This window comes from Ananas comosus, linkage group 5, assembly GCF_001540865.1.
Source record: "Ananas comosus cultivar F153 linkage group 5, ASM154086v1, whole genome shotgun sequence".
Taxonomy (NCBI): Eukaryota; Viridiplantae; Streptophyta; class Magnoliopsida; order Poales; family Bromeliaceae; genus Ananas; species Ananas comosus.
In genome coordinates this window covers 9434784-9448709 of record NC_033625.1, presented here as the reverse complement: position 1 = coordinate 9448709, position 13926 = coordinate 9434784, and the positions used below count along the sequence as shown (strand labels likewise).

Genomic DNA, 13926 nt, shown 5'->3' with positions numbered 1-13926 from the left:
AATACTGAAGAGCCCACTTAATAGCTTGCTAATACTCCCATTCCGGTTTGGATGTATATCTTGAAATAATTTCAACCACATAAGCTATGTCCGGTCTTATATAAATCATAGCATATATCAAACTTCGAATGACAAACTTAAGTTCATTCAATTCATTTAAATCCTTATTTCAAAACCAACTTTAGTACTATTATATTTAAGTCCTATATAAGCATAAGAATCAACTATATCAATTTGTCCTAATGAAGCACAATAGCTTCTTTACCTTCTTCCATCTTCGACTAGTGGTCCCAAAACTTTACCTTCTTAGGAGATTAAAGGTATAAGATCAATAACTTTATAAAAATTATTAGTCCAAAATTACTATTATTATTTAATAGGCAATAAAAGTCACTAGACCAACCAGGTTGGTACAAAGGAGTTGGGTTGACGGGATGAAAATATCAAGAATACACGGAGTATTCCAAAATTTGTTTTCAAATATAAAGAGCCTGTTTGTTTGGGTGAAAGTGGAAAGGTATGAAATTATGTTCGAACGTAAAGGACGACTGTTGCTATTTGGTTTGCCGTAACACAAATATAATTGAAACTCAAGTTATCCAAAACAATATAAGAAAGCTGAAGGAAAAACATAATAAAATAATACAACAAGTAATGCTAGTTATATTTAAGTATATTTTATTGTGGTACTAATTACTATTTTATCTAGTTTACATATTTAAAATGGCATGAAAATTGATTAGTTAAGTTTTAGTAATTTTATTTCATTTAGTTTGTACATTTTAAATATAACAAAAATTGATTAGTTGAGTATTAATATTTCTTTTACTGTATTTAGTTATTTTAGATTTCATTTTCAATTATATAGGGATACAATTATATTATTTTTTATTTATTACATTACAATTTTTTATTTATCAAGTATTTATTCTCCATATATAATTGTATTTTTTTACGTTATTCCCTTTCTGCCAAACAAATAATAGAACTAGAGAAACTTACTTTCATATTTATGAAACAAACCGTGAAGGAAAAATAATATTCACCTGAAAAATCTAAAATCCACTTTCGGTGAAAATAAACAGACTAAATTATTCTTTCTTATTTTTAATAGGGGCATAATTTCTGAAATAAGTAGAAACTAAGGCTAACTGTATGTCTGAATGAAAATTGAGCTATTCTTAGAATTAAGAATAGTTATATTTCGACTGTTAGACCAGACTTGTAGGAAAAAGGGCAATTATAATTTTTTTAAAAAAAATTTCATCTAGTTAATTAATATCAAAATATCAATTAATAATAATTTAATATGTTAATTAATCAATTAACTATTAAAAATTAATTAAGAAAATAAGCTAATATATTAATTCTAAAAAATAATAATTTAATAAAATTAATGAATTGATTATAAAAATTACTTAATATATTAATTAATTGATTAATTATATGGTATTATATTAATTATATTATTATTGAATGAATTAATTAGTTTAATGAGGGTGGGACAACTGCTCTGCCCCTTGTTGAGCCCCAGGTATGGAACAACAATATAATTTTTACTCTCTTTATGCGTTATTCGAAAAAAAAAAATCATTAAGGGGAGAAACAAAAGTTCCACCCCCCAACAAGGGCTTATTGTCCTACGTATACCTAAATCAAATAAGAACAAATGGTTTTTAGTGGAACAAGTTATTCCCAATAAAGCATGTTAATCCTAAATCATTTAGGCCCTGTTTGGATGCATAGTTAAAAAACTCCATGGAATTTTTATTCTATGGTTTTGGTCTAAATGAAATACGGAATCCTGTAACTACAAAAAAATTCCACAGCTTCATTTTTAAGCAGTTTGGATACATATCATACAATTCCGCAGTATTTATAACAATTAAATTTTTAAAATTTTAAAATTCAAAATTCAAAACTCAAAATTCAAAATTCAAAATTCAAAATTTAAAAATAAAATTTTAAAAATTAAAAATAAAAATTCAAAATATAAAATTAAAATTTAAAATTTAAAATTTAAAAAGTAAATTAGATTTTATGTTTTAAATTTGAAATTTGAAATTTGGAATTTGAAATTTCAAATTTGAAATTTGAAACTTTAAAATTTAAAACTTAAAGTATACCATTTAAACTTTAAATTTTGAAATTTAAAAAATCTATAATTAAAATTTTAAATTTCAAATTTAATAATTTATAAATTTACATATTTATAAATTTAAAATTTTAAATTTAAGTTTAAATTTAAATTTTGAAGATTGAAAATTAAAAATTAAAAATTCAAATTTAAAATTTGAAATTTTGGAACTTTTTGAAATTTGAATTGAAATTTGAACTTTTGATTTGAATGTTGAAATTGAAAGTTGAAATTTGAAAGTGAATTTTGATGAAATTTGAAATTTGAAATTTGAAATTTGAATTTATGATTTTGAATTTGATTTGAAATTGAAATTTGAAATTTTGAACTTTTTGAAATTTGAAATTGAAATTTGAGAAATTTGAAAGTTGAAGTGAAATTTGAAATTTGAAATTTGAAATTTGAAGTGGAAAGGGGTTGATTGAAGATTTTGAATTTGAAAATTTGAACTTTTTTGAATTTGATTTTAAATTTGAATTTTAAATTGAAATTTGAAATTTGAAATTTGAAGTTTTTGAAATTTGAAATTTAAAATTTAAAATTTGAAGTTTTTGAAATTTGAAATTTGAAATTTAAAATTTGAAATTTAAAATCAAAATTAAATTTGAATTTTAAAATTTTGAAATTTGAAATCTAAAATTTTATTTTGAAATTTAAAATTTAAAAATTGATACATCTTTGGGAGCCCAAAATGGTGGAATTTTTTTCCTTTGGTTAAAGGGGATTGTAAGTTTACTCCATTTTTTGGAATATAGTATAACTATACTCCAAAAATTACGTCATTTTTTTTTTCTACCAAACGCTTCATAGGATTATTTTCCTACCAGCGTAGCATAGTTTAACTATGCTACGTTTTTAGAGGTATCCAAACGGGGCCTTAAACTTGTCGTCGGCATAGTATTCTTGTTTATATGCTTGGCTGGCTTAAGACAAATTGTGGAAGGATCATACTTTTCAGAATAATGCTCATTCGTATCTATTTATATTATACAATGTATAATATATAAAAGATAAAATATAATATTTTTTAATGCATAAAAGAAAATTGTCATAGAATAATATCATTACTAACGTTATGATTCTATTTGGATGCATGTACATGCATGTTGTTCAGCATCACTTTTAAATTTACTTAAAAAGTTTGTAGTTTATAATGAATGAGCAGTATGATTAAATATCTAGAAAAACTATCCATAATCGGCACTATTAAATATAATAAAAACTATTGAAATTTTATAGAAATTGAATTTCGCAATTTGAGGACATTATTTGTATTCAAATGATCTTTGTTCACTTTATTGTAGCCATTAAAAATTGTGAATTTCAGGACCATTAAATATTAGACAAATAATATCGAAAAATTATAATATTCGGTTTTAAGAAAGTCGAGACAACTTAAGTTAGTGACGCTGATTATCGAGTTGAATTTCCTATTGCAAAAAATGATACAAACGTAAATAACATTATTCACTTCTAACCTTACTCATATTAGTAATACATCTAATTTATTTAATTTTGTACAATAGATAATATAAATTGTATTAAAAAAATATGAAGTTTTATGATATAGATTGTTGTTACATTTTTATTAATTAACTATTAAATATCATACTAACCTATGCAAATGAAGTTACCACTTCAAATGAGTTTACGTTAACACATTTAGTGTTGTAAATTCCTAAACACTTAACCTATGCTTTTAGGATTGCAACGTATGTATATGCTCTATTAAATGAAATCTAACCTATGACTTTATATCCTTCGTAACCTATACTTTTTAGAGCTTATATATAGAGAGCTCTTTTTCTCTATTCAAACACAACTCAATAAACTATAAAGCTATTTCTATTATACTTGAGAGAGAGAGAAGGTCAAAGAAAGGTGTTCTTTTGGTGGAGCTTTGGGCTCATCTATTTGTGCAGAGTTGGTAAAGCCACACAACGAGGGTCGAGCCGTTGTATCCTGGAGGGGACAAGTCGGTGCTCTGCTGCATCGGTTCAAAGGCTTTGCCAACCGTAGAGGGCTTGAATCTCCTTAAAGAGAGCGAGATATCCGTGCCTCGGCTTGATCTCGTTGATATTTTTTAAATTATTTTGTAGCTAACCTCTATTTTTTGAATATTTACACCAACATAGATAAAATGATATTCTGTCAAATTTCTATAATGCTTTTCTTATTAGGGAACAAAAAATTCTACAGCATTATTATAAAATATTCTATTAAGTTCTATACATAATATTTTATTAAAAAAGTTAATATTTTTCATTTTTAAGCATATTTATATACTATTCTTCAATCTACCAAAATATCCACAGCTTGACTAATGTATTGCTTCTTTTCTAAAAAAAAAAAAAAAAAAAAAAAAGAAAAAAAAAAAAAGAAAGAATTTTCTCAAGAAATTTAGTACAAAAAATTGCCGCAATATCCACTGAATTAATATTTCCACTCTCAATAAACTGTGAACTACAGTCCCTCCATGCGAACACCCTTTAGAGATTGCTTGGTTGCATATTATTATAATTGAATGCTGTTAAATATTGTTACAATTGAATGCTGTGTGGTAACTACATACTAATTCAAATCCGGCATTTGATACGTTTGAAAAAACAACGCTCAAATTGACTGCAATTTTAGTAGTTGAAGACAATAATTTTAAACTAAAAATAAACTAAACTCCCAAATTGCTTTTTAAATGAAAAAAAAAAAATCATTCTTTTCTATATTGGAGATAACCTCACCGCCTCATAAAATTTGAGCTCTTCTAAACTACATGTAATCAAACAAATTGCTTATAAATACTGCGATTTCTACTACATCCAATTAAACGAGATTTATATAGTTGTAACTATTGCATCTCTAACTTTATGCATCTTTAATTACGTCCAACAAAATGGACTGTTGGAGTTGCCAAAAAAAAACAAAGAAATGTAAAACATTTAAGGCGAGCAAACATTGGCCAACTGTAGTTACTATGAACCTTGAACAGAATTGAGACGGTAGTTAACAAAACAAACTGCAATCCTTCGATTCTTTCCCAAGTAAGAACAGAAATCACTGCCCTATTAAACAGCTCAACAACATACCAGTAATCCATCATTTGGCTAACCGCCAATTGTCACCTGGTTTAGTTACAAAGAAAAAATTAATCTGAATCATGCCTCCGCTTTTCCTTATCTTTACGCTGGTGCTTCTCTTGCTTATCTCGTCCTCTCTCCTTCACATTCTCATGCTTATCTCGTCTTCTCTCCTTAACATTCTCAGGCGTATCTCGTCTTCTCTCTTCATTTTTCCTCTCCTCACGCCGCCTCTTCCTCCTACTCTCCTCCTCGGAACGATCTTCGTCGCTTTCTAACTGAGATTCGGTTAGTGTATTGGATTTTGCTTCCTGTAGATTGCCTGGAAGAGAAAAAGACTCTTCCCTATTACGAGGCACTCTGCAACACAAAAGCAGCATGCCTTATGCATCAAATGGAGAGAATTACTTAGAATAATAGCGAAGCAAACATTTTGCTAAAAGGAAGCCCAACTGTAAGTATCACAAATTCACTTTGCCCCTTGAAATACTAAATCCTATATTTTATGCCCTTAAACTACATGATTTCATCGGCGTCCTTTTAGTGTCTTGTTAGGTAATATCTATCACTTTGTGTAATAGTCATTGGTCCACGATATAAATTCATGGTCGGATAAGTCTAGAATCCAGTTATAGGCAAACATCCAAAAGAGCACATAAGCGCAACTATGCACAGAATGAAAGAAAATTGTTGAACTCAGTGAGATATTATAATGGCTATATGCCCAATGTTTTAATGTACTCGATTAAACAGAATAGATCATTTAGATAACTGTAACTCACTTGTATAAGCCAAGTCCTTGAACTTGTGCAGCTTCAGCATGACCAGCCCCTAAGTCCTCAGCTGTGGACCCTCTCTTCACAAGTTCTGCATACTCGTACTTATCTAGGCGATTGCCTTGGGGTCGGCTAGCCCGCTTAGGAGCTAGGCCAAGGGCCTCGCGCATAGCCTGCTCCTCCTCTTCCTTTATCCTCCTTATTTCCTCCTTGCGAGCATCATCCGAATTCGAGCTCCCAGAATTCTTATCCCTGGTATACCAGAACAAATCCTTCCCTGGAAAAAAGATGAAATATATTAAATTCAAGTCTGACATAAAGTTGCAACAACAAGGTACATAAATATTAAAAGAAGTTAATTTCAGATGGATTACATGGTTGAAATAGAATAAAAAATCTAGTAGGTTTTAAAAATCAACTGTGTGACCCCCACTATATGGCCGGAAAAAGCTGAAGAAGAACATGTCCAGTACATGCATTTCGGGAAAGAGTGACATGGCCCAAGAAAAGAAATTTTGAATAATCCGAACTCTTTTATTCCTGTAGATGCTGCCTGGTAACAGCTGTCGCTATAGGTTCTGTAAATAGGTGACACTAACTAAAGTACACACTATATACACTACTAAGGGTTTTGGGCTTTTGGCCACATACCGTAATTCAATTTTGTTTTAACGATGGTTTACTCGTATAGCAAAAATTAACATCTTACAAACTCGAAGCTTACAGGCCATGTAGGATATGAACTGAACCTCACACATGGCTTTTCTGCTCTTTCCTTTAGCTCATTTGTTGCTTCCACTGGTTTATCATAGGTTCTTAAGTCTATATGTTAAATAGTGAGCACCAAGAAGAGGCAGGGGACACACAAAAGAACAGAAGGCTAGCAAAAAAAAGAATGGGAATAGTGCATTAATAAGTAGAAAGTACTAGATTGGTGGAGGCAGAAAATTTTAATATTATAAGTTCTGCAATATTAGATGGAATCGAGACTAAAATCTCGAGACATGTGAGCAATAAAATTGAAATACAGCAGTTAACACCGAGAATCTTTGATGGAATAAGGGAAGAAAGAATTAAGAGAAATGATTTAGAGAAACAAGAAAAAGGAGAGAAAAAGTAGAAAGGTTACTCTCAATGTCGAGTCCTATGTATCTTCGACTATTTGAGCCAGAGAAGAATATGGAGCTTATGGCTAAAATGAACGAGGCACCACACATTGACTATTCCGAGGCGATGATTTTGCGTGGTTCAATCCACTTCCAATAGAAAACAGCACTATTGGTAGTAAGATAGCGATTCGAGGCAAATGCCAAAGAAAGAAGGGGGAATCAAGTCCATGAAATACCTTATGATGCAAGGACGTTACACAAAAAGATAGCTATACAGAATTTCCATAAAGAATAGATGGTACCATCTGAACAGAAATGTACATAAATGAAAATTGACTAAAAATAGCAATACAAATTGACTTGTGAGATTGGCACTAAATCCTATTATGAAGCTTCTAACTAAAATATTTTATGCTGCTTTTATGAGATTTAAAAGATATAGTAGTTCTTGATGTGAGAAAGTTCTTGCTATAAGAATCAAATAGTGAGGGATTATGTGGATAGTAAGAAACTGAAACTCATAGCTGCACTATATCTTAATAGTCCATTGTTGATAATATAATAGAACAAGTTACAAACATCAAAAGTGGAATTGAATGCGAGTTATAGTACATGGAAATATATCCATGTAATAATTCGGTAAAAAGGAAAAAAAAATAACATGGCTAGAAGACGAAGGAATATAGATGATACCTTTCTGCCATCTGCCAACAGGAGCCTTAATGCTATGGCCAAGATAATTCTCTCGGTGCTTGTCAGCCTTAACATCATCCCACTTGAATTCTGTATAAAAAGAAATTGATACATTAATAAAGCTTTTTGCCAATCCAAAAACAACTTCATGGAATAATAAAATGAAAAGGTAAAATGACAATGGATAAAGTGATTGTGAAGTGAAGGACACATAATTCACACTAACATTTTATGAAATTATCGTCAATAAAAACAAGCAGTCTATGATGTAATCTTGCTGTTTTTTCAACTTTGAAACGAAGCAGTCTATGACGTATGCAATCTTCCAGCTTTTTCAACTTTGAAACCAACAGAGTCAAAGTAAAGTGACATCCTTCCATAGTGTTTTGAACAGAAAAAAAATAGATTCAGTAAGACATGCATATCAATAATAACATCAAAAGAAGAACGTGCAAAGAAAGGATTTCATAGTCATGTCCAGGCAAAAGACAATGTCCATTCACTCTTAATTCCAAAACTAATTAAGCTGACAAACATTCACAGTTCATGCAAACTCCGATTGAAGCACAGATATTGCTGACTAAAGATTACAGTCCTGCTTCAGAATGATCCAAGCCTGAGCACTAATATAGTCATCATAGCAAACAGAAGGTAGAAAATAAAAACCAACAAACAAATTATTTATGCATCCTTCTTGCAAAGTACTGGTGTGATTACCTGCAGGAATCTCCAGAAATAAACAGTAATCTACAACTTATTCTTAAACTTTTGAACTTAAAAGTGGCATTGGATACAGTGCATGCCTCTGAGTCAAAAAGATTCTACTAATGCAAAAAGCAGACTTCTATAACTAAACACTCATAAGATATATAAGATTTCACACCGAGTTCCCATCTGTTACAAGTTTCAAGTTTAGGAACTCTCACAAAGATATTGCCATCTCAAAATTCCATAGACCAAAAAACAATCTATGTATTTTTATTGTATTGTACCAAAAAACAATCTAAATGGACAAGGCTTAATAGGCACGTGCACGGTGCATCACCAGAGCAACATGTTAGAAAGGCAACAAAACATGTTAGAAAGACAACAAAAGGCGATCATGATTCTCAAGGATATCGATTATCTACATTCACCAACAAACAATATTAAATCTCAAAGAAATAAAAGAGAGGAAAAACACGTACTTTCATTATGATTCTAAAACATACGGTACTAACTTTTGTATTGACCCAAAAAAATTAGAAAAATACGGTACAAGCTTTTCTATTGAACCAAAAAATTAGTTTAACCCTAAATTTTGAGTTTGTTGCACAAAAAGATACTACAGAAGTTGCCAATTTATACGCCAGTTTAGTATAAACTACAAACCTGATAGATCAGAACGAATGAAAGTTCGCCTACCAATTACTATGTTTTGGCACCAATTAATCCCAATAGCTTTGAAACCAAACTTTAAATCTAGACTCATCACATTTCGCATCACTGATAAAAAAAAAAGGGTTGAAACAAGCAAAGGCAACAATTTCAAAGTGGTATTTGCAATCTAGGGTAGGCGATTTGAACAGGAACAACCTCATATGCATCCATAGGGCAATATAATCCGAAAATAAAGCCAAATCATGCAATTAGCAAACGATTCTAACACAAAATTCACGATACTAAACAAATATAATTAATAATATTACGAATTGGGCGAGAATTCGAGCCGAATCGACCAATCCTAAAGGACAAAACCCTAGAAATTGGGGAAGTAAAAGGTGTGCGGGGGAATTAGGAGAAGAGCTTACGATCTCGACCGCCTCGGACGCCTCCTCTCGAAGGGTTTTTTTGATTTTTACCAATTTTTTTGTGGCCCCTTCTTTTTTTGTGATCGCTGTTTTCCCCCTCGTGCCTGCTTGATCCGATGGCGTAAATGGAGTCGATGGGCTTAGGGCTTGCTTAATATACTCCAGGTCAGGAGTAAGACAGGAGAGAAGAGAGACAGAGAGAGAGAGAGTAGGGTTTGCGGGTTAACTCGGGATAAAGATTACGACCCCCGTTAAAAATATCCCGTTTGCCTCTGATCAATATTCACATACGCATTGGGACATGGCCACGTGGGAACATGGATGATTTTTTTTTTTTTCCTTTCTTTTATTGAGGGGCTGTTTGGTCGACGTGAAACTATAAAAAAAAAAAATTTAGCCAATTATATTAAAAATATTATTTTATAATTTTTTATAAAGTAGATCGCTTTTTTGTAATTTTCAAATTCAGATCAAATTTTCAGAAAACTGACCAAATATTTGTATTTCTCTTCTCTTTATTTTTTTTTTTTTCCTCGTTCTTTTTTCATCTTCTCCAACACACGGCGGCGAGAGGGGAGGCAAGGCGGCGGCAAAGGTGGAGGGAGCCGCCTCGTCTTGTCCGGCGCACTCTTACCCTCGCACGGCACCCCAAGTTTATCGCCTAGACCACGCTGAGGCACGGAGCGACTTTTTTTTTTTTTTTTTTTTTCTCTCCGACCCTCCTCCTTCTCCTCCCCGGCTCTTTATGAGAGTAAAGAGAGTAAAGTTGTTTCCTCTGCTTCTCCTTTTTCATACTATCAGAAGCACGGAAGCCTCCGTACTACCAAGTTGCTTTCAATTATACGACTTTCAAATCGACAATCAGTTCCGTTAGACTTGACCTACACTATTAAAAATATTTTAAAAATAAATTTCATAATTTTTTGACATCATTTGCCTATCAAACTAGTAGTCTAAAAATGAACGACTGAAAATAAAAATCTCATAAAAAATAATGAAAAAAGACTTGAATTTAAGATCAAATGTACTGATCTTAATCTAAATAGTAAACATAATTTTCTATAAAAATTTCATCAAATTTGGATTGTTTTACACTGTTAAATTCACAAACGCATCACATCGACCATTAAAATTGTCAATTTTGAAACCTTTTGATCACTACTAGCCAAATAACATTGAAAAATTATGAAATTTAGTTTTCAAATACTTTTAATAGTGTAGATCAAGTCTAACAGAGTTGATCGTCGATTTGGAAGTTGCATCATTGAAAACAACTTTGTAACACGGAGGCCTCCGTGCTATCGATAGTATACTAGCTTAGCTATATANACTGTTTGTTGAGTGAAGCCTATCAGATAGTATAGATTAGTATTGGTATTATTGTCGACTCGTACCATTTCATATTACCTAATTATAATAAAAGATTGTATATATGCGCGCAGATACAGACGATCCGGGCCTAGGTGAGTCAATCATTATTATTATTAAGGTAAGTTGCATGTTTGGTTCTCAAACTATGAATCGTGTGATATTGTGACCCTCAAATTTTAATTGGTTGTTATTTTTAGCTTGAACTTTTAGAATTTTATAATTAATTAAGCCGATCATATAATCAAATTCTGATTAACTAAATATTGATGCATTATTAATGCAAAAATAATTTGGTAGTATTTATAATTAATGATTAGTGTAGCAACCTGTGCGATGCGGCGGATATAATCATATTTGATCATATTTGATTAAATTTAATAATATAAAAAATATTTTAAAATATTTAGAATAAAATTATAATTCAATAAAAAACAACGAAAGATAAAAAAAAAAATTATAGGAGAAAAAAATTGTTACATAAAAATCGTACCCCTTTGTACCCTCATTTAGGGCATTTTTGACTAACACCGACGATTTCATGAAGTATCACAGCGCCTTCAACCTCTTTTCGGTAAGTCCATATCTTAGCCGATACTTTGCGTCCTCCGAGACCATTAGAGGAGAGAGATACACACCCTTTGTATAACTATACATTACAAATTTAAGTAGTCGAGATCGAGAGAGGAAGGTTCGAGATTAGGGTTAGAGTTCGTTCGACTCACTCGACGTTGACGGCGAGAGCAAGGGCGATGCATCTGCGGGGCTTGAGGTTGGATCGGACGTAGTAGACGAGGTCGTTGTCGAGGACGTCATATTCCGTGCCCATGAACTTCTCGGGCAACGCCTCTTAGAAAATAGAAACTAATAAGGAGGAAGTCGAAGCAGTGACGTTACAGAGAAGGAATTAATGAGATGGGAAGCCGAAAAGACATACGTTAAAAAAGGAATTAATAAGACGGAAAAAGAAATTAATAAGATGGAAAGCCGAAGAGGCAGACGTTATAGGGAAGCAATGATTGGAGAGTATAAATTTTAGAGTGAAAAGGAGAGGTGAAGGAGGAATTGCCACGAGGCAAACTCTAAGCCCTTGTTTGGTTGGGGGTTAAGGGGTGGAATAACCCCTTAACCCCCATATTATACCCAAACATCCTAAAAAATGGATGGGGTTAGCTAATCCCATCTTAAATAAATTATCCCGGGTTAGCTAATCCCATCTAACCCTACCAAACTCCAACCAAACACTGTTTTTTATTCATAATAACTCACTATCTTTCTTATCCCACCTATTCCAATCAATCATTATCCTTCTTTATCAATCATTATTTTCTTATCCCACTTACTCCAACCAAACACTATTTTTCATTATTCTAGACTAACTCCAACCCCCAACCAAACACAAAAAAATCTTTAACCCCACTTTAACTCTGAACTTAACTCTATCTCTGAAATAACTACTTTTTTCTTAACCCCGAACCAAACGGAGGCTAAGAAAAATAATATATAGGTATAAATATGCCACTAATAACGACGTTGTCTTACTTTTACATCAACAGTGCGTTTGAGGATTAAACGTGTAATTTGTCCTTATATCATTATTATTTTTTTCGGTAGTTGAATAGATTATAAACAATGCCAACACTACCGTTAGCATCCACGTTCATCTTCTATTCCATCCATAGAGTGCAGCCGGCTTCTACCCCACCGTCAGCATCCACGTTCATCTTCCATTTCATCCCACCGCTTCCAGCCGTGCTGTTGCCGTCCACCGGTGGAGTACGTGTATGCCGGCTTCCGACCGTGCAGTTGGCGTCGTCGTTTCCAAAATCCCATCGCTTCTGACCGCGCTGTTGCTGTCGACGTTGCTGAGTGCCTACCGATTCGAATCCCACCGTTGCTATCCATCTATCTTGGTGAGCGCCCGTATATGTGGTTAAATTAAATAACATTTTTTTAAAAATTTTTAGCCTTGATTTAGCAGTAAATGGAGTGTTTTTTTGATTCTTTATGCACTTCTCATCTGATCCACACCACGGGAGTGGAGCCCTTCCCTTCCAATACATACTTCTTTTATTTTTTTACCTTCATAAATTATTTTTTAAAATTTAACAAACTGTAACACCCCAATAATCTCATATCGAATAAAAACATAAGCTTAATTGAAATATATATATATATATATATGGTAAATTGCATTGTTATTTTCTAAACTTTTGGCGAAGTTTTATTTTACCTCTCGAAGTCCTAAAATAGACATCTAACCCTCTAAATTCTAATATTTTATTCATGTTACTTTTTTCGTCAGTTTTTCGTCAAGCTCCGTTAACTGAAAACTGACGGAAGAGATAAAACAAATGAATATTAGAGTTTAGGGTATTAAATGTCTATTTTACGAGTTTGGGGGTTAAGTGAAACTCGCGAAAAGTTCAAGAGGTAGCAGTGCAATTTACCCTGCAGAACTTTTGACTATAAATTATTTTAATATAATATGTTACTTATGGATTGATTACTAACTCTCAAGTTAATGATCATACTTGATTTTGAATTTATACATATTTTTTATCCTAAAATAAATTATACAATAATTTATCCTATATTTTATTGTAATAAAATAAAATTAAAAAAAATAAATTAGAGTGGCTTAAAGATAAGAAAAGAGCGATACTAACTACCTACAATACTCGAACACTCTACTGTTCTAGTGTACTCGCTAATATGGTTGATTTATAAGAGGTGTCCTTATTCGGATATAGAAATTTTAATTCTCAGTAATTTTCTATAGTACTCGATTGTCCCTTTTATCTTTAGAAATATTGTTCTAAAATATTATAAAATATTATTTTATATTTTTATATTAAAAATTTTTAATTGGNAACACGAATGAAATATTAAAGTTTAGACTATTAGATGTCCATTTTAGGAGTTAGGGGGTAAAGTAAAACTCACCAAAAGTTCAAGGGGTAACAGTGCAATTTACCC

The 13926-nt window shown here is 31.7% G+C and overlaps 1 protein-coding gene across 1 annotated transcript; it reads right to left on the bottom strand.

Annotated features, from left to right (window-relative positions):
* On the bottom strand, nucleotides 5090–11776 carry LOC109710683 (multiple myeloma tumor-associated protein 2 homolog). Its single transcript, XM_020233417.1, has 5 exons — nucleotides 11673–11776; nucleotides 9580–9725; nucleotides 7790–7879; nucleotides 5994–6264; nucleotides 5090–5571 (listed from the first exon to the last, which is right to left on the bottom strand). Exons 1-5 carry the CDS (start codon nucleotides 11774–11776, stop codon nucleotides 5280–5282), a joined length of 903 nt encoding a protein of 300 aa, XP_020089006.1. The 3' UTR covers nucleotides 5090–5279.